Raw genomic sequence first — 20,240 nt, forward strand, 5'->3', positions numbered from 1 at the left:
AACAGCACTGGCAAGGGTCAGATGCTTCCCTGTTCACTGGATAACTGCAGGTTGCTTCCCTTCTTAGGCCACAGTGCTCAATCTATAAAATGAAGGGATTGAGCAAGATGGATCATTTTCTTTCTTTTTAAAACAATAAGATGACATTTGTTTTTTTGTTTGTTTTTAGTTTTTTAAAATATATTCATGTATTTGGCTGCACTGGGTTTTAGTTGCAGCATGCAGGATCTTTATGGGCTTCCCTGGAGGCTCAGTGGTAAAGAATCCACGTGTACTACAGGAGACTCGGGTTCGATCCCTGGGTTGGGAAGATCCCCTGGAGAAAGTGGCACCCACTCCAGTATTCTTGCCTGGAGAATCCCCATGGATGGAGGAACCTGGTGGACTACAGTCCGTGGGGTCACACAGAGTCAGACATGACTGAGCATGTGTGCATGCATATGTGGGATCTTTAGTTGCAGCATGAGGGATCTAGTTCCCTGACCAGGGATCGAACCTGGGTCCCTTGCATTGGAAGCACAGTCCTAGCCACTCCACCACCAGAAAAGTTCTAAGATCGGTCGTTTTCAAACTGTTCTTTGAATTTTAGAGTTGTGGAGAAGCGCTTGTAGTGCCCTGGGGGCTCAAGTTAGAGCTGTTCAGTTCCCCTCTCCCACTACCAGTCAGTAACCCTCTTGTGTATCAGCTAAAAGTTTCGGTGGTCACAGGTCTGGGTGTACCAGGTTTAAATTAGGTACCTGTAAGAGAAACCCCCAAATAACAGCAGACTAGCAAGACAAAAGTTTATTGTTTTCTTATGTAAAAAAGGACTGCAGCCCAGGGCTGCATGGAGGCTCCCTTGTGTCTAGAAATTAGGCTCCCATCTCTGCTTAGCTGTCCCATTACCGGCTTTTATCCTTAGTGTCACCTCATGGGTCAAGATAACTGATGAAACCCCAGGCAGCTGGAGGTACAAAAGGGGCAGAAGAAGGGCCCCTCCTCACTTTTCTAAGGAGCCTTCCTTACAGCTTGCTTACAGCAGCTCATTGGCCAGTACTTAGATGTGCAACCCATACCTAGCCCCAAGAAGTACTGAGAAATGTATTTTGGGCTTCTGTGTGTCCAGCTTGAAAGTTGGGTTCTAGAAGAAGAGAATAAGGGTTATTTCTTCCCCACTGAGGATCTTTCCATCTCTGCTGGTTCTGAATCTATGAATACCCTGATGGAGGTTTAATTCAACAGACATTTATTTATTGTACTTTCATTGTTGGAAGGCTGTGACTCATCAGGCTGAACCATTCTCTTGGCATGAAGGCAACAGGTATTTGAGCATGTGGCTTATCGTTCTCCCTGGCAGCAGCCTTCCTGAGTGGATATAAACAGGTGACATACAGTTGGCAGGGCTGAAACCTTAAGGATGAGAAGGAGCCAGTCATGAAGAGCTGCAGAGAAAGGCAGTTTTTCATGCCACAACCGAGAGCTAGACTCTGCCTCGTTCATGTGCCCGCATCCTCTGTACCCTGCATAATGTCCATTCGCTGGTATCTGTTGGGCACACACGTGGGTGCTGTGCATGGAGAATCCCCAGCTTGGTAGGGGGGGTCTCAGTAGAGTCAGTGTAATGGTAAAACACCCCACAGGCTCACTGCTCCCCGTAGTAGGAAAGTGTGCCTTATTCAGCTGGACAGCTGCCAGGCTCAGGGCCTGACTTAGGGTCACCAGCCAGGGATGTGAACAGATGAGCTAGTCAAGCTTTCTTTCCAAACAGGACCCTCACTCCCCACTTTCACTCCAAACACCAGTTTCCTCATTGGGAGCAAAGGAGTGCATCAGTTTGGCTTCTCGGTGCTTATCCTATCAGTAAGGATGTCGCATCCAGATCCAACCAAGACGGCTGTGTGAGCTGATCCAGATCCAGGTAATGGGGGCACATATTCCAGACTTGGAATTCACCAAGGGTCAGCAGCAGATTCTTTCCAGGAGGTCAAGGAGGGCAGAGGTCCTGGTTTTATCCTAACGTTCCAGCCCCCTAGGAAGTGACAACTTTTTCATTTGAAGTCCTTTAAGGTGGCTTCTGAAAGTCACTTAAGGGCCTGGCCCATAGTAGGTACTCAGTTACTGTTCACTTCTTTTAACCCCTGACTACCTGATCTGGTCTTTCTGGTGAGATCCCTGGCTCATTAATTCATTCTAAGTATATTCATTGTACCTACTATGTGTTAAGGCCTGCACTGAGACTGGGAATCAGAAGAATAAGCCACAGATTCACCTTTTGAGGAACTTATTGACTGGATGGGGGAGCTGGGAGTGAGGTACAATAGTTAAAAACAAAGGTTCTGGAGGATTCTGCCTGGATTCAAATCCCTGTTCTGCCACTTCGTAGCTGTGTGACCGTGGGCATGCTGCTTAACCGTGCTGTGTCTCAGTTTCCTTATCTGTGAAGTGAGAATAATGGCAGTACTTGCCTCATGGGGGCTCTTAAGAGACTCAAATGAGTTAATGTACACAAAGTAACTGGAACACTGCCTGTCCCATGTATGTACATATAAAATTAAACTCTGACAAGACAAGTGTTAGAGCCAGGCTGTTGATGAACACTTGCTCATTGCTTCCTTGGCACAGGGCTTGCACTCGTGTGTGTGGCCTTCACCGTGAACAAAAGTACTCAGGGTCTAGCCTCATGTCAGGGGACAGGGAATGTGGTTACTGAGCACATCACTGTGCAGGAAGCAGTGAAGGAGAAGTGGGCTGGAGCCCACTCCTAGGAGCTGAGGCCTGGGTGTGGCAGCTGGTCTCAGAAGTTTAGAGGTATCTGTGGTGCTTGGTCAGGTGTGAATGAAGAGCGGCCTGTCCATCGCAGCTCTTTTGCATGGGGAAAGATGGAAACGGCCTCACTGACCAGCAGGAGGGTACTGGATAGATTAACTGATTTCTTCATGCAGATGGAAAACTTCAGGAGATGTTAACGTGATCCCATGATCCACACCATCAACATGGCCAAATCTCTAAAACAGAGAGTTAAATTTTTTAAAAGTTGTAATAGATTACATGCAGTATGATGACAGTGATGGATATGGTGAGAGTCAGAATTTTGTGAGAGCTTTCTACATGCCAAGCACTGTTCTAAACGCTTTGCTTGTGTTAATCCGTTTGATCTTCTCAACAGCCCTCTGAAGTGGGAACTGTTATCAGCTCTGTTATACAGATAAGAAAACTGAGGCACAGAATGGTTTTAGTCACCTGCCCAAGTTAGTGACATAGCCAACATTAGAACAAGGTCTTCTGGCTCTATAGTGCACACTTTCACCATTGCACTGTGTAAAGAGCACACAGGATGATACCTTTTTATACAAATAGTGAAAGTGCAACCATTCATAAAACCACAGTATCTGGAAAGAGGAGGAAGAGGGAAAGAGACCACAGGATAGAGCTTTTATTTAGGTGTGTATTTTTAAAAATCTGAAACAAAGTGAAGTATTAATATTTGCTAATTTGGGTCACAGGTATGTGGACTGTTAAATTATTTTCTCTTTTCCTGCATGCTCTGAAATATTTAGTAGTTTTTCACTAAAATTTTTACTCAGGTAATTGTAGGTTCACGTGCACTTGTAAGAAATATTAATAATACAGAGAAATCCCAAGTGCTGTTTACCCGGTTCTCCCCAGTGGTAACATTTTGCGAAACTATAGCACAGTATCACAACCAGGATGTTGACATTGGTACAATCCATTTTATTCAGATTTCCCCAGTTTTACTTGAACTCACTTCTCTGTGTGTGTATATTTAGTTTTATTCAATTTTATTATGTGTGTATGTTCATATATCCATTACCACAGTCAAGATACCAAATAGTTCTAACATCACAGAGGTCCTTGTGTGGCCAGTTTATAACCCACCTACACACACGTGCACACACACACACACACACACGCACACACACACACAAACAGCCTAGTCCCTGATGACCACTAATCCCATCTCCATTTCTTTTTTCTCTACTTTGTCATTTCACAAATATTATAGAATGATTCAGTGTGTGACCTTTTAAGATTGACTTTTTTCCACTCAGGATTCCCTTGAGATCCATCCAAGTTGTTCCCTCTATCAATAGCTGGTTCCTTCTTATTGCAGTAGTGTTCTGGGATGTGGGTTTGTTCTGCAGTTTGTTCGACAAGTCACTTGTTGAACGACATCTGAGTTGTCTCCAGTTTTTGACTATTATGAATAAAGCTGCTGTGAACATTCACAAACTAGTTCATGTGTCAATAGAGGCTTCCATGTCTCTGGGATAAATGCCCAAACATAGGTCATATGGTAATCGCTTGTCTAGTTTTTTTTTTTTTTTTCAAAAAACTGCCAGACTGTTTTCCAGAGTGCCTGTACCTATTTCATAATTTTAGGGAAAGGATTTTGACTGGCAGAGGGAAGGCATACCAGGTGGAAGGGAAAAAGTCTGCAGAGATCTGGAGTTGGAAAGTACTTTGAAAGTTTATGGAACAGTGGGGCATCTTGTGTTGCTGGAATATAGTCTGGCCTTAGCTAATGAGAGAACACAGGTTTGCTCTTCACTCATTCAATCAACAAATCTTTACTGAGCTCTTCTGTGTATCTAGACACTGTTCTGGGCACACAGAGATACTGCCTTCAGAAGCCTGAGTCCAGCAGAAAAGATGGGTGAAATAATTACAAGGTGCACTGTGAACAAGGGGAAGGGAGAGCCTTTGGCAGGGAATGATGGAGGCATCTTCATGCCTCTGGTGCTCTCATGAAAGCAGGGATCACGCCTGTGTTACTCTCCTCTGGGCCTCAGCATGTAGTAGGCAATCAGTAGATATGTGTTAAGTGTTGAGTGAATGATCTCATCCACTGTACACGCTCCCTGAGAGTGTGACCTGTTAGCAGCTGCACTTCCTAATCCCACCGTGTGAGTAAAAGGGCAGAGACTCAGTCTAGACACCCCACCCTGGAGTGAATTACTGCACCACAGATTGGAAGCCAGCATGACATACAAAGGGCTGGAATGCTCTACTGTAAATTTTTAATTGTTAAACAAGCAAAGAAGGTTGTAAATTCCTCGTGGCGGGACAGTATTGCATATTGTGGCTGTTGCCGCTGCCAAGGTCTCTTATCAGCCCGTTGATGTTTCACAACCTCTTGTGCTTCTTGCATGTTACAGGGGCCCCTCCGCAGGGTCTCTGGGACATGGTGCAATGCCATCCTTTTTCCCGTGGGGGTGGCAGCCAGACTCTCTGTGCATCGTCGGTCTGACTTCTCATTTTGTCTCCTGCCTAGATTTTCTCCAGAGGAACATCCAGTGCTTGCCCTGCCTGGTGCCCCTGCCCAGTTCCCTGTCCTGGAGGAGCACAGGCCACTCCAGAAGTACATGGTGTGGTCAGACGAGATGGTGAGGACAGGGGAGGCCCAGATCCACGCCCACCTCATCCGGCCCTACGTGGGCATTCACCTGCGCATTGGCTCCGACTGGGTAACTTGCCCCTTCCTTTCATGGCTGGGTTGGATGTATCCATGAGCAGGACCCATGTCTGTGACACTGAACGCTAAACCCATTGCACCAAGTCCCAGCCAGGGCAAAGAGACCTCACTCGGCCAAGCTGATGGGGCTGTGCCCCACAGTCCCACCATGGACACATCCAAAATGTGGCTTCAGAGTGCTTGCTTGGTAGTTCTCATTTTTAACAGTTGCCCTTTTTTCCTCATTTCACAAATGGATAAACTGAGGTATCAAGCTAGACTCTGAGTCAGGCAGCAAGCCAGAGAGAGCCCACAGTCTTCTGCCCCAGCTCAGTGGTTAGCCAGTAGACTCCTTGTTGAAAAACAAGCTCTGGAGGTTGGGTGGGGCTCCCAAGAAAAGAAGATATCATCTTCCAAATTCGGCAGCTGCTTAAATGTGCAGAAACCTCATCAGGTTATCCTCCCTGTGAAAATAACAGGAACACTACAGACGATCTCCTTAGTTTATGTAAGAAGATATGTATATATCTGTGTGTGAGAAATACTCATTAACGGAAACTTGAAAAATACTCTAAAGTGTGGAAATTAGATCAAAATTCATTCAGTGTCATTTGAGGAAGCAGTCACATCCACACGACCCCCTTCCTGCCCCTCCACGAAGTAAAGGAGCCAGGACCTGTACTCCCCTAGGACATAAGAAAATATAAGCTGCTTTTTTTTTTTTCAATCTAGCATAATGCTAATACCAAACTCATTAAAAGCTCAACTCAGGAAAATAGAGTCCATTCTCACTAGTGAACGTATATGCCCAGATCCTAAGTAAAATATTACCAAGTAAAATCCAGTAGCATATTAAAGAACAAGAACACAAACAAGTAAAATTTATCCCAGTGATGCAGTGAAATTTATTATATTAATGCCCAAAGAAGAAAAATCATATAGTCATCTCAGTGGATGCCAAGAAAGCGCTTGATAAAAAGTCAGCATTCATTTATGATTTTAAAAAAAGAAGAAAAACAACTCTTAACCAACAGGGAATACAAGGGGCCCACCTTAGCTTGCTAAAGGCTATCTCTCCGAAACCCACAGCAAACGTGCACTTCTTGGGGCTATCAGAAGTGTTCCCACTGAAGTCAGAAATCAGATGAGGTTGCCCATTATCACCAGCACAGTTCAGAATTCTGCTGGAAGTCCCAGATAATGCAGTAAGACCAAGAAAAAAAAAATTGTGAAAAGCCAATATCCCCTTAGCACTGTTAACTGCTGATGCATTTCCCTTTTCCTCAGTGGTTTAGAAAAAAGAAAAAGTTGCGCTCGTGTATCACCTGCCTTTTTCCCTTTCCTGGGCTCGCTCTTCTGGGGTTGTGGGCAGTGGCTGTCTATAGCTCTGTCCCCACCTGCCCCACAGAAAAACGCGTGTGCCATGCTGAAAGATGGAACCGCTGGTGCCCACTTCATGGCCTCCCCACAATGTGTGGGCTACAGCCGCCACACCGCCGCCCCGCTCACCATGACCATGTGCCTCCCTGACCTGAAGGAAATCAGGCGCGCTCTGAAGCTCTGGGTGACAGCGCTGAACGCCCAATCGGTCTACATCGCCACCGACTCTGAGAGTTACCTGCCCGAGATCCAGCAGCTCTTCAAAGGGAAGGTACACATGGGGTGTGGGCCTGGAGGGAGAGCAGCTGGAAGGGAATCAAAGGCAGTGCCAAGGTGCTCCCTCCACTCCCACCTCACGCTTCATGTTCTCCCACCGCCAGGCTTTTGCTTGAACATCCTGTTCTCTAGTTCCTGCCCTTCTTTAAACCCCAGCTCAGACGCCTCCGCCGGGGCTCTGCAGGCTTCCCTCCACTCCTGATGCTGCTGGATCCCTACGGGGAGCTTTCACAGCACTTAATCACATCTCCTCCCGAGACACCTAGACTGTGAGACTCATGTAGAAATGTCTTATTTCTTCCCAGGAGCTGTGGCTCCTTGAAGGCAGGATCCAGGGTTCTTCGGGGTCTAGCCTGATACTTTGACCTCCTCCAGGAGAAGGAGAAGGAAATGGCAACCCACTCCAGTATTCTTGCCTAGAGAGTCCCAGGGATGGGGGAGCCTGGTGGGCTGCCGTCTATGGGGTCGCACAGAGTTGGACATGACTGAAGCGACTTAGCAGTAGCAGCAGGGCGGAGACCCCGCCTTGCCCTCACCAGTGGCTAGGACAGTGCCTGACACATGGTAGGCTCTTGGTAAATGTTTGGTGATTAAGGATATTGAGTGGGCCCTGGGGGACAGAGCGGGTTGGGGCGGTCCAGTGCCACAGAGGGATGAAGAGCATGGACTGTGGAGCGTAGGGTCTTAGGCTCTCCTCCCTGTGCAGCCTTGCACAAGTTATTTCACCTCTGTGCTTCTGTTTCCTCATCAATAAAATGAGACTGAGAGTAGTTCTATCCTGTGGGGTAATTTTGAAGATCAAATAAGAAGCAGCTAAAACTGGTCCGGTACAAAATAAGTTGTCGATAAAGTTAGCTGTCATTGATCGTAGAAGTAGGTGGTTGATGAATACAGGAAAGGCTCTTTGTGCTTCATAAATGCTTAAGGAAGGGGTGAATAGTAGGGGTTTGACATATGAGTAAATAGTAGAATGCGCTTGGTACTGTGTAAGTGAAGAACAGGTAATGAGTAGTTATGTATTGGTAAAATGGTGGAGTTAATAGTGAACATTCAGTAAGACTTTGGAGTGCATAGAGCCCCTGAATGCTTGTGCAGACCTTGAAAGACAGACACCCGCTTTCTAACAGCGGGCGCCCTTGGCTTTATGTCGAGGGGCTCCCTTTCCCTCTTTTACGGGCTTGTTGAGGAAGTGCCTTGTAGAGGAAGTGCCAAGTCACAGCATTCTGGTCCCCACCCACCCACTTTATAGAAGAATATCAGAGCCGGAGACCTTGGAGCACCTCCGACCCAACCTCTGCATTTTAAAACTGAGGAAACCAAAGTCCCCAAAAAGGATAGAATTTACCCAGGAGGTCTCAGGGCTAATTTTAGTGGGCATGACACAGAGCGGTTAAGTTTCAGGGCGTGGGTGGAATTGTTCAGGGGATTTTGGCCATGATTAAGCTGGTATTATTTTTCTGCTACCATCTGAATAGCAAGATGATGATTTTTGTTACATCAGAAATCTCTATGTGACAGCAAAGCACTTTCAGCCCCAGCTCTGCCCACACCCCCTACCTCTGTACTAAATGGAAGGACTCGGAGAGTCCCAGGGAGTTTTTTCTGAGTTTTTAGAGTTGGTATACTTGCTACACCTTGAGCCTCTTGCCATTTCTATTTCCTGTTCCTGTGCCACTGTTCTTGCCCTTCTCCACTCCTCACCTCCTTTCACGGACTCGGCCTACCCTCTCTCCTGAACTAATCCTTGCTCATCCATTAAGCTGGGGCAGTGCTGAGCCGGGGATACTGATAGATAAGATGTGGTGCTGCCCTCCAGGGCTCCCAGTCTAAACTCAGGAAAAGAGACTTGCAGAGAATTTTAAGGTATGCCACAGGAGAGGGCCAGGCTTGGGTATGGGGGCTCATTCACTCACTTGTCCAGTCCCCAGATGCATATTGAGACAGACCCCCGTCAGAAGTGACCAGCAAACCAACACAGCCCCAGCCAGGTACAGGAAATGGGCGTTAACCAGAGAATCGCTGAGTGAAAGCTGCACATGAAGGAGATGTGTGCCACAAAGTGAAGGAACGTGGTTCTGTGCAAGTGCAGGGCAGAGGAGCCTGGACTAGACTGAGGGGGCCAAGGAGGGCTTCCCTAAGGAGATGAGACTTGAGCTGGAGAATGAGAGTTAAATAGGAGTTAACCAGACAAAGAGACAAGCACCCCCAACAGAGGGAGGAGCATGTGTAAAGATCCTGAGATAGAAGGGAGCCTGGTGTGAAGTGGCTGGAGCTCAAGGTGGAGAGGCAGCTGAGCAGGCCTTTGGCCACATTCAAGATCTGTAGTCTTTATCTGCAGAGCAGTAGGGCGCACACACACCACTCATTCACACTCCGTCTTTGCTCATTGGTGTCTTCTGCCAGGAATGCCTATCCCCATCCATCGCAGTCCTGAGTTAAGGGTGCTCAGCTGGGGATGGAGGGAGGGAGGAATAAGGGAGTAGGGAAATCTGTGAAAGTGTTTTTTGGCTGCTTTCCTATGATATCTGGGCTTCCCTGATAGCTCACTTGGTAAAGAATCCGCCTGCAATGCATGAGACCCTGGTTCAATTCCTGTGTCAGGAAGATTCGCTGGAGAAGGGATAGGCTACCCACTCCAGGGCCTTCCCTTGTGGCTCAGCTGGTAAAGAATCCGCCTGCAATGCGGGAGACCTGGGTTTGATTCCTGGGTTGGGAAGATCCCCAAGAGAAGGGAAAGGCTACCCACTCTAGTATTCTGGCCTGGAGAATTCCGTGGACTGTATAGTTCATGAGGTCCCAAAGAGTTGGACATGACCGAGCAGCTTTCACTTTCACTTTTCCTTTGGTAAGCAGACCAGTAGAAAGAAAGATTATGGTGAGCAGCCGGGGAGTGGTAGTCCATCAGGAGAAAGGTTCACGTTTGAGGAATATCTCAGGGATAGATTGGACAGGACTTTAGTCTCAGAGGCATCCAGGCAGCTGAACCAGTTGGGTGGGGTGCTCTTTGGTCAGATTGTGGTTTGGTTGGAGAAGCCAAGACCCTGAGGCGAGGGCTTTATGCAAAAGTCAGACCTTGAACTGAGCCTTGAGAGTATGGTCAGGACTGAGCTGGATGGGGATAGGCATTCCTGGCAGAAGACACCAGTGAGCAAAGACAGAGTGTGAATGAGTGGTGTGTGTGTGGAGCTGAGGGTTAGGGTCACCATCTGCTAGGCAGCACTTCTTTTAGGCACCCCAACCCTGCGTGTTAACGCTTTGTGTGCCTCCTTCTATGTCTGTGACTTCAGCACAGAGAAAGAAGGTGAGGGGTGGCTGCAGGCCTTGGCGGATCCGGCCACTTTGTCCTGAACCCTGGCTAAAACGCCCTGCCCTTCCTCCTGCAGGTGAAGGTGGTGAGTCTGAAGCCTGAGGTAGCCCAGATCGACCTGTACATCCTTGGCCAAGCTGACCACTTTATTGGCAACTGTGTCTCCTCCTTCACTGCCTTCGTAAAGCGGGAACGGGACCTCCATGGGAGACCATCCTCCTTCTTTGGCATGGACAGGCCCCCTCAGCTACGGGATGAGTTCTGATCCTAGCTGGAGCACACCACCAGTCTGAGCTGTTCCCTCCAGCCAGGCCTGGCAGCCAGAGGTGCTCCCACGGTTGATTCCCCAAGGATCAGAGACCAGAGAAAAGTACCAGGAACTTCCTGGAAGAGGAAGACAGTCAATCTCCCAGGACACAGGACTTCCAAGCTCCTAGTGGCCAGACATCTCCCTTTCTCATATGCTCCCTATTGCTTCTCCTGGGAATTTCTCACACCAGCAAAGTAGTCCAAGCTCTGTCTTTTGGTCTGCCCTGCTCTGAGGAGTCTGAGATGCTCAATTCTCTTCAGAGAGATTTTATATATAGAAAAAGAAATTTTTATACTTTTGATACAAGATCATGACTCCCCTAGAATTCTCCCTTATCTTAAAAAAAAATCAGTGAAGTTCATTAACGTAGGTACGTAAAGTGACCTTAACAGAATGTGGATAAGGCTAGGGGTGGGTGGGTGTATCGACTGCTTTTCCACATGACCCCCCAAAGTGGCCCTCAGGCTCATCCCCACTGCCTGGCCTGAGCCACTGTCAGCCCCCACTTCCTAGGCCATTTCCAGGGTTTGGGGCTCAGTCTTCTCCGTCATAAACACTATGCACAAAGAAGTTATCGACCACAGTGCTGTCAGTATGCTGCAGACAGCCAAGTGCTGCTCACACAGCTCGTTCCCAGCAGGGAGCACCCTCCATCAAGCCAAGCTGTCGTGGTATTGCTCTCAGAGTCTCTCGGCGGTTGATGGCTTGCCCCAAACATGGCACCATCAGGGTCGCATAACACATCACCAGGGCCTGGGCTTGCTGGCCTGGTAGGATCCTTTTGAGGTCTCTATTATCTCCTGTTCCAAAGGGCCTGGTTGTAGAACTTTGTCATTAAATTGGTTCCAGGCCTGTCCTCCCAGCCTTCCTCCTGCAGCAGGAGCCTTCTGACTGTATCCTCACAGGGGAGTGGTCACTAAGCCCCTGACCAGATGGAAGATCCTCAGTACCCAGGAGCCATCGCATTGCATTCCTGGCGTTGTCTGCTCCATCCCATCCAGTGAAGTCTCAGTCAAGCCCGTGAGACCTAAAGTGTTACGGTTGTGAGTTTCTTTGTCTCTCAAATGCTGTAGTGGTAAAAATCCATGACCCCCCGAGACTGTGATTTTTTGGTCTTGAGGAAATTCTCAGTTTCCTCAGGGTCACACAGCCAGCAGTGGTCAATCCAGATTTGACCTCCAAAGGGCCAGTGCTGATAGCCAGCCTGCTCTACTCCTCCAGTTCACAAGACCCAGTGTCCTCTGTGTATGTGCCATGGAGGCCTCAGATGGAGAAATGGTCAGCCACCTTTTGTCCCCATTGGGCTCTACTCATGGGTTTGCCACTGCCAGGACCCTTCAGGGAGGGAGAATCCCACAAGAAACAGAAAACCCACCTGAAGCTTACAGTTCTCGTGGGTAGTTCTAAAATTCATGTCTGTTACCTGCCGATTACTTCCCCGCCATGTGACCTCCCTTGGCCTTCAATCCTGGGAAAGTGGGGGAGACTCTGATGAACGCCAGTCCCAGAGCTCCACAGCTGTGTCCTGTGGGTAGCCTTTGGGAAGAGACGCCTTTTTTTCAGGGCATACTGGATCAGAGGCTGAAGGGCGACAAGGATCTCAAACAGCAAAGATGGCATTTGCTGCTTAGAGCTGCCATCAAACTCTTAATACAGAAAGGGCATTTGTATTTCCCCTCTGGGGAAAATATTTTAAATCCTGGGGTGGACTCAGAGATAGTATATCTGCTCAGACTTGTTCATGAGCCTCACTGAGGGACATGGGAACGAGCCCCTGCCTCCATTGGGCGGTTGGTTAGGTGTGGCTCTCTGACTGATGTCATTTGCTGTACACACTTGAGAGTCTGGGGTTCAAATAAGCTGCTCAAATCCTCTTGATGAGCACCGGCAGTCATAATAGCTCGTGTTTCTGGAGGTGAGGGCACTGGAGCTGTAGTCCGATTCGGTGTGTTTTGTAGGCAAGCACTTTATTCCTTTGACCCAGTTTCCCCACCTATAAAATGGTGATAAAACCGACGATGGGGTTGTTGAATGGCCCCAGTCAGATAAAGGGGGTATAAGGGCCCATTGTAAACTTGAAGGAGACAAAGGCCCATACGTGGCTGTTGGGTAGTGTGGCTGCCTCTGGTCACACGCCTCCTCTCTACCGGCCACCGTGCTTGCCAAGTGTTTTATGGATGTTCCCTGGTTTAACCCCCACCTTAGCCCTGGGAAGTAGAAACTTACTCTTTGCACCAGGCAGGATTAACAACTTGGAAAAGTCTCAGTTTCCTCAGGGCCACACAACCGGTAGTGGTCAGATTTGATTTCCAAAGGCCAATGCTGTTAGCCAGCCTGCTCTGCTCCTCCTGTTCACAAGACCTGGTTTACTCTGTGTGTGCACCGTGGAGACCTTGAATGGAGAAATGGTCAGTCTCCTTTTGTCCCCAGTGGGCTCCAGCCATGCGTCTGCCACTGCCAGGAGCTTTCAGAGAGGGAGGATCCCCCAGGAAAGAGAAAGCCCACATGAAACTTAGAGTTTTCTTGGGTGGTTACTTAATTCAACATGCTTTCATTCAACAGGTGTTTATTGACCAGTTGCCAGGCTCTGTGCTGGGTACTAGGGATTTAGCAGAGGATCAGACATAAATTCTTTATTCTCAAGGAATTTGCATTCTAATAAATAGAAGGCATAATAAGCAGATGTATTGTGGGAGGTGTTAAGTGCTATAAGAAAACTAAAAAGGCATGGTGGGTGCAGAGGGGGAGCAGTGCTGGTTTAGGTGAGCTCGGGGAAGGCCTCTCTAAAGAGCTGCTGTGGAGGGGGCCATGCTCGTTCAGCGTTTTGGAGGCAGCGCAACAGCAAGTGCAAAGGTCCTGAAGCTGAAATGAAAACTAGCAAGGTCAACGTGACTGGAGTGGCAGACGTGAGGCAGGGAACAGAGTAGATGAGAACAGGTGACATGACCCGTCCTACAGCCTAGTTAAGATCAAGCCTTGGCTTTTATTTGGACAAATGTGGGAAGCCATGTGGGGTCTGAACTAAGGAGAGTCATGGTCTGATTTACCTTTTTGTAGGCTGCCATGTGGAGAGGAGATGGGAAGGAGGAAGAGTAGAAGCAGGGAGACCGAGATAGAGGTGTCACAGGGATGCCCGCAAGAGAAACGATTGGGCTCAGGCAGAGGTCATGGCATTGATTGTGGTGGAAACTGGTCAGACTCTGGATGTATAAAATGACTTTAAAGTGTCAATGTTTTTTAAAAAATGTAAATCTTTACATAGTTTTAATCATGCAGTATATACAATTTAATGTCCTGTTTTTTTTTACTTAATAGTATATCATGTTTTCCATATTGGTACATGGTCTGAATAAGTGTTTTTAACGATAGAAAATTCCACTGGGTGTCCCATAGTTTATTATGTCTCATAGTTTATTGTTGTTTTATTATGAGAACTTAGTACCAGTTTTTTACTATTATTATTTGGAAAATATTTTTATTTGTAAGTTGTTTTTTTTTTCTGTTATCTCACGTTTTTATTAAGATAAATTCCTAGAAGTGGATTTGTTAGATTAAGACTTAAAAGCCACTTTTTGGGAATTCCCTGGCAGTCCATTAGTTAAGACTTTACTGTCTCACTGCTGAAGACCTGGGGTTCAATCTCTGATTGGGGAACTAAAAAATCCTGTAAGCTACATGATGTGGCCAAAAAATAAAATTAAGAAAATAAAGCTGCCTTTTGGAAAAAATTCAAATATACATAAAAATTGTAATAAAGTGAATTTTCAGTTTCAACAACCCTTAGCATTTCACCAGTCTTGTTTCATTTACTGTCTCATTCCCAAGTCCACATACTGGAGACTTTTGAAGAAAATCTGAAATATGTTTTGAAGGAAGAGCCAGCAGGGTTTGCTGACACACTGCAGTGGAATTAGGAGGGAAGAGGAAGTCCAGAATGCTCTGAGGTCTGTGGCCCAACCAACAAGGAGAAGAAGTTGTCCCTGACTTGCAGAGTGACCTGATGTGGGTCACTCACCTCTGAGTTCCAGATGCTAATGGTGGTCTCCGGAGGATCCTTGGAGAGAGCTGGTTAATATGGCAGATTCCAGGGACCCACCTAGGCCTGAGGAATCAGAATGTCTGGTGTGTAGTGCCCAGGAATCTGCATCTTAAGATGCACCTTCAAGTGATTTTGATGCCCAGTAGCCCAAGACTTACTTAAATTGTATTCCTTGGACATCTGGTGTCGACATCCCCTGGGGCAACTTGTTTGAACTATAGATGCCTAGGCCCTGCTCTGGACCTGCTGAATCAGAATCTCTGTAGATGCAGCCCAGTGATTTTTTAACAAGCTCTCTAGGAGCTAAAATGAACACCACTGGTCAGAAGGTCGTGGGGGTGATGCACTGTGGTCAGCCAGCCAGCAAGCACTTATGGAGGGCCTTCCCTGAGGCTTGGCATGCCTTGAAAATTCCACCAAGCATAGTCAGTGGTGTGGCTCTGAGAGGACCCCGTCATGCTCAGTTTGTGTTGTAACATTGACTTTTCTCTCTATTTTGCACTGGGGGAAATATATACAGTCCTTGATTTAACGGAGTTCGTTGTTTTAGGTTCATTGTTTTAGGATGGAGCCAAACTTACGTAAGCAAAACAAAGAGAGTTACACTTTTTGAAAATTAAGTAACTACCAGTAGAGAGGGTTGTGGATTAGGCAGAAATGGAGAAACTTGTGTTCAAAGGAACCAAAGCTGGGAAATGCTGTCCTGATACATCACAGACCCTCCAAAAGCATGGAGGAGAATGGACAGGAAGGAGAAACGGGATAGAGGGTAAAAGAAAGCTGAGCTTTCATTTCCATGTTCTGTTCACTTCAAAGAAGCTTAATGATGATAATAAACAATAATCCTTCCCTGGCTCGGAAGTAAAGATCCTTTTCCTCAGTTTTCTCTTTGTCCTTCGTGGGGTTAACAGAAAAAAACCTGAAGGCAAATCTTGCTCTCTGGATTATGTTGTCAGAATTAATTCAGATTCTTACTTGAAACCCTATTTATTTCAAGGTTGGGACCTTTGCCTTGAAATAACATTATTTAAGGACAAGCAGGTTTGTTTTGTTTTTACAGCTAATCCTTTATGGATCATCAGCCCAGGACGCCAAGCCCAACCAGGTAAAGAGCAGGAAGGGAAGGAACAAAAGGCGTTTCCTATAAACTCCCTCCTTCCCTGCACGCGATGACTCAGCCCACCCCAGTGGGAAGAGGGAATCTTAGGAGGACACCCCATCCCTCTTTGAAGATCCACCTCTAAAAAAAAAACGTCACACATTCATTCTCTGCAGAGTGGGGCTATTTCCCCTCTGTTAACAGAATATAAGATCGTTTAGGAGGTCCAGGGCACTAGCAGAAGGAGAGGATTCTTTTCAGCAATTCCTCAGTCCTGTTAACAATGTCAAAGAGAAAGTCTCAGTTTAGTGCCAGTCGTTAACTACTCTAGCACCTGCTAATCCATCCTGCTAACGGCAGACTAGGAGTCAGACATTAGCTAGCCAGAATTTAGTACCCCTGTTTTGCTTTGAGTATATTTATTTTGGGGATACTTTGCATTTGTATGTTTTCAATTACAGATGTGATTTAACGTTTCCTTTTAAGTAACTTACTTAGGTTACAAAAAATGATTTGATTTAGAGAAAAATATTAAGTAAATAATGTGTTGTGAATTATGAAGATCAAGGTTAGGAAACCCTCACTTTACCTTTAAAAAAAAAAAATCTAATAGCACCATTGTAGCTAATGGTACATGAACAGCCAGCTTTATTTTAAAAAAAAAATTCTTTCTCTCTTTACTCATTTGGCTGTGTCAGGTCTTAGCTGAGGCATTCAGGATCTTTAGCTGTGACGTGGACTCCTAGTTGTGGCATGTGGAATCTGGTTGCCTGACCTGGGATTGAACCCAGGCCCCCTGCGCTGGGAGCAAGGAGTCTTAGCCACTGGACCACCTGGGAAGTCCCTCAGCCTTATCTTTATACAAGCCCTGAAGACCCTCAGCATAGGACCAATGGGGCTCTCAGGGGAAGAGGCATTTAACCTTTCTGAGGCATCACAAACGAGGCCGCAATGTAAACCATGGAACAGGTGCCATTTCCCACATGTGTTTCTAGAGTGGCACTGACGGGTCAAAAGAGAGTGCACATTTGTCATTTTGATTGGCATGACCACATTGCCCTCCAAAGAGCTTGTGCCAATTCATCCTCCCTGGCATGGTGCCTGTTCCCTACACTGTCTGGCTTCATTGGTTTTTGATGTGGCTTAGGGAGAAGCCACTTATCTTGGGTCCAGACACTTTGATTTCTGTCCTGGTGGTATATTACGATGACTCTACACAGTCCAGGAGATTTGGGTTTGAACCCCAACTCAGCCACTAACTGCTGTGTGACTCATTCAAGTTATTGGCCTATCTGAGACTCAGCGTTTGCATCTGTCAAATGGAAATAATGTCTTCAGTTGAGTCTCAGCTTCCTTTAAAGTCAAGTCCCAAAGTATAAAGGCAAAATTTACTATTTCTGCCCTAATTTGTTGAGCCCATACATGATATAATTTCATCCTAATTTATAGGGTCTTTGTGAGAATGTAAAGAACTGCTGTTACCAGAGTACCTGGCACATCGTCGATGCTTGATGATAATAGTATTATTTCACAAAATTGCAAAACTATCTTTCTAAGGCTTGGTTTCTGAACCAGCAGCTGACATGGGGCTGCCAGAGAGATGCTAAAGGGCACGAATATGTTTTGGAACTATTGCAAGGGCTCCAGATATGGGGGTTAAACTTTACTGGGGCTCCAGAAGCCTCACCAGGCACCTCCTGCTGGAAACTTTCTTGACTTCTGTCCTTTGTGTTTCAGTGCTGTGTTAGCTCACTGGGAGACCATCTTCTCCCAACCATTGCTGGTGAATGAACAGGAGCTCTCAGCCAACTGGGGAGATGGGCCAATGGGAGAGACCCCACTCCGGCCCATATTAAGTCAGTGGTATACAAGGGGAGGGTACAGTGAACTGTCTCTTAGTGACAGGAAAATCCCCGGCCCTCTCTCTTAAAAAAAATATATATATATATTTATTTGGCCATGCCGGGTCTTAGTTGAGGCACATGGAATCTTGAGATGCAGCATGTAAACTCTTAGTTGCAGCATGTGGGATCTAGTTCCTTGCATTAGGAACTCAGGCCCCCTGCATTGGAAGCATGGAATCTTAGCCACTGGACTACCAGGGAAGTCCTCCCAGCCCTCTCTGAACTCTTATCTCCTATTGAACTAGAAAATGAGGATTTTGGATTGGTTGATTCTTTAGAAAAGGCACTAGGTTTGGTGTCCCAAGGCTTGGGTGCACAGACTATCTTTAATATTAATCTAGTGTGTAATCACTGGGACTCAGTGTTCTCATCTGTAAAATGGGAATACAAATTAAACCACTGAACCATTATAAATTGAGTCCTTCCTCTCATGGAGCTTGCTTTGTAATGGGGGAGAAACAGATAAGAAAAAAAATGTGTACATAAAGTATGAGGAGGTCATGAAAACCATGAAGGAGAATGAACTAGGGTAGAGGGAAGGAAGGTGGCTGGGGTGGTCAGAGAAGACCTTTGTGTCCAGGTGACAGTTGAGTGAGACCTGCAGGGGGTGAGTGAGTGTATGCATACTTGGGAAGAGCATTTCGGGTAGAAAGAATAGCAAGTACAGAAGTCCTGGAGTGGAAGCTAGCCCGGAATGTTTGAGGGACAGGAAGGAGAAGTAGGTGAGGTATGAGGAGGGCACAGGCCAGACCTGAGTGGGCCTCATCTCTGGCTTTTACGTCAGTGATGTGAGAAGCCACTGGGAGGTCTTGAGCAGGGGAGAGACATGATCTGACCTATATCTCAGGACTGTCATTACCTATTGTGGATGGTGACTGCAGCCATGAAATTAAAAGACGCGTGCTCCTTGGAAGAAAAACTATGACAAACCTAGACAGCATATTAAAAAGCAGAGACATCACTTTGCCAGCAGAAGTCCGCCTCGTCAAAGCTGTGGTTTTTCCAGGAGTCGTATACGAATGTGAGAGTTGGACCATAAAGAAGGCTGAGCATCAGAGAATTGCTGCATTTGAACTGTGGTGTTAGAGAAGACTCTTGAGAGTCCCTTGTACTACAAGGAGATCAAACCAGTCAATCCTACAAAATCAATCCTGAATATTCATTGGAAGGACTGATGCTGAAGCTTGAATTGTTTGGCCACCTGATGTGAAGAGCTGACTCACTGGAAAAGACCCTGATGCTAGGAAAGACTGAGGGCAGGAGGAGAAGGGGACGCCAGAGGATGACATGGTTGGATGGCATCACCAATTCAATGGTCATGAGTTTAAGCAAGCTCCAGGAGATGGTGAAGGACAGGGAAGCTTGGTGTGCTACAGTCCATGGGATTGCAAAGAGTCAGACACAACTGAGCTACTGAACAACAACATAACAAGTAACCCAAAATATAGTCTTTTCAAGCATCAGTAATCATATATTCTCTCCCACAGTTTCTTTGTGGGTCAACAATTTGGGAGCAACTTGGCTGAGAAGTTCAGTTCTGATCTCTTGTAAGGTTGCAAGAAGATATTGGTCAGGGCTGCATTCGCCTGAAGGCTTGCCTGTGGTCGGAGGGTCCATCTCTTATATGACCCACTCCCGTGACTGGCAAGTTGGGGTTGGCTGTTGGTGGCTCAGCTCCTCTCCACAGGCTGGCTTGGCTGTCTTCACAGCGTTGTGGCTTGCTTTCCTCAGAGAGAATGATTCAAGAGGCCTAGACAGAAGCTGCAGTGTCTTTTATGACTTAGCTTCAGAACTCATTCACTGTCCCCTCTACCATTTTTATTGGTCCATGGGCCAACCCTATTCCATGAGACTGCACAGGCCATAAATACAAGGAGGTGAGGATCTCCGTAGGCCACCTTGAGACTGACTACCACAAGGTTTTGGTTTTGTTTTAATTAACATATGGTAAATTTTTTTTTTTTTTTTGGTTTATAGTTCTATGAATTTTAACACGTGCACATTTGCGTAACCACCACCACAAACAGGATACAGAACAGTTCCATCACCTCTCAAAAAGCCCTCCAGTTTCCGTTTGTAGTGAGATACTCTCCCCACTCTTAACCTGCGGTGACCACTGATCTATCGCCATTGTTTTGACTTTGAGAATGTCATAAATGCTGTCATGCAGTACAACCTCTGAAACTGGCTTCTTTTGCCCACAATAATGTCCCTGAGAGTCATCTAGGATTACAGGTTGTTGTTTAGTTAATAAGCCATGTGCAACTCTCTTGCAACCCTGTAGACCATAGTCAGCTAGGGTCCTCTGTCTGTGGAATTTCCCAGGCAAAAATATTGGAGTGGGTTGCCATTCCTTCTCCTGGGGCTCTTCCCAACCCAAGGACTGAACCTGTGTCTCCTGCGTTAGCAGGCAGATTCTTTATCACTGAACCATCTGGGAAGCCTATTTGCATCAAATAGCTCGTTGCTTTGC

At 46.6% G+C, this 20,240-nt stretch overlaps 1 protein-coding gene across 2 annotated transcripts in view; it reads left to right on the forward strand.

Moving 5' to 3' along the window:
* The window catches only part of POFUT1 (protein O-fucosyltransferase 1), a 39,573-nt gene that overhangs the window by 9,793 nt on the left and 9,540 nt on the right, over positions 1–20,240 (forward strand). Inside the window, exons 5-7 of one of the 2 annotated variants that reach the window (XM_052650723.1) lie at positions 5,273–5,465; positions 6,861–7,103; positions 10,492–14,404. In XM_052650723.1, coding sequence (XP_052506683.1) covers positions 5,273–5,465; positions 6,861–7,103; positions 10,492–10,680 — 625 coding nt within the window. In that variant the 3' untranslated portion in view covers positions 10,681–14,404. Of the gene's footprint in view, positions 1–5,272; positions 5,466–6,860; positions 7,104–10,491; positions 14,405–20,240 lie in introns of those variants that run through there. The other variant, XM_052650724.1, reaches the window with a different exon arrangement.

The sequence above is a fragment of the Budorcas taxicolor genome, chromosome 13 (genome assembly GCF_023091745.1).
Source record: "Budorcas taxicolor isolate Tak-1 chromosome 13, Takin1.1, whole genome shotgun sequence".
NCBI classification, from domain to species: Eukaryota; Metazoa; Chordata; class Mammalia; order Artiodactyla; family Bovidae; genus Budorcas; species Budorcas taxicolor.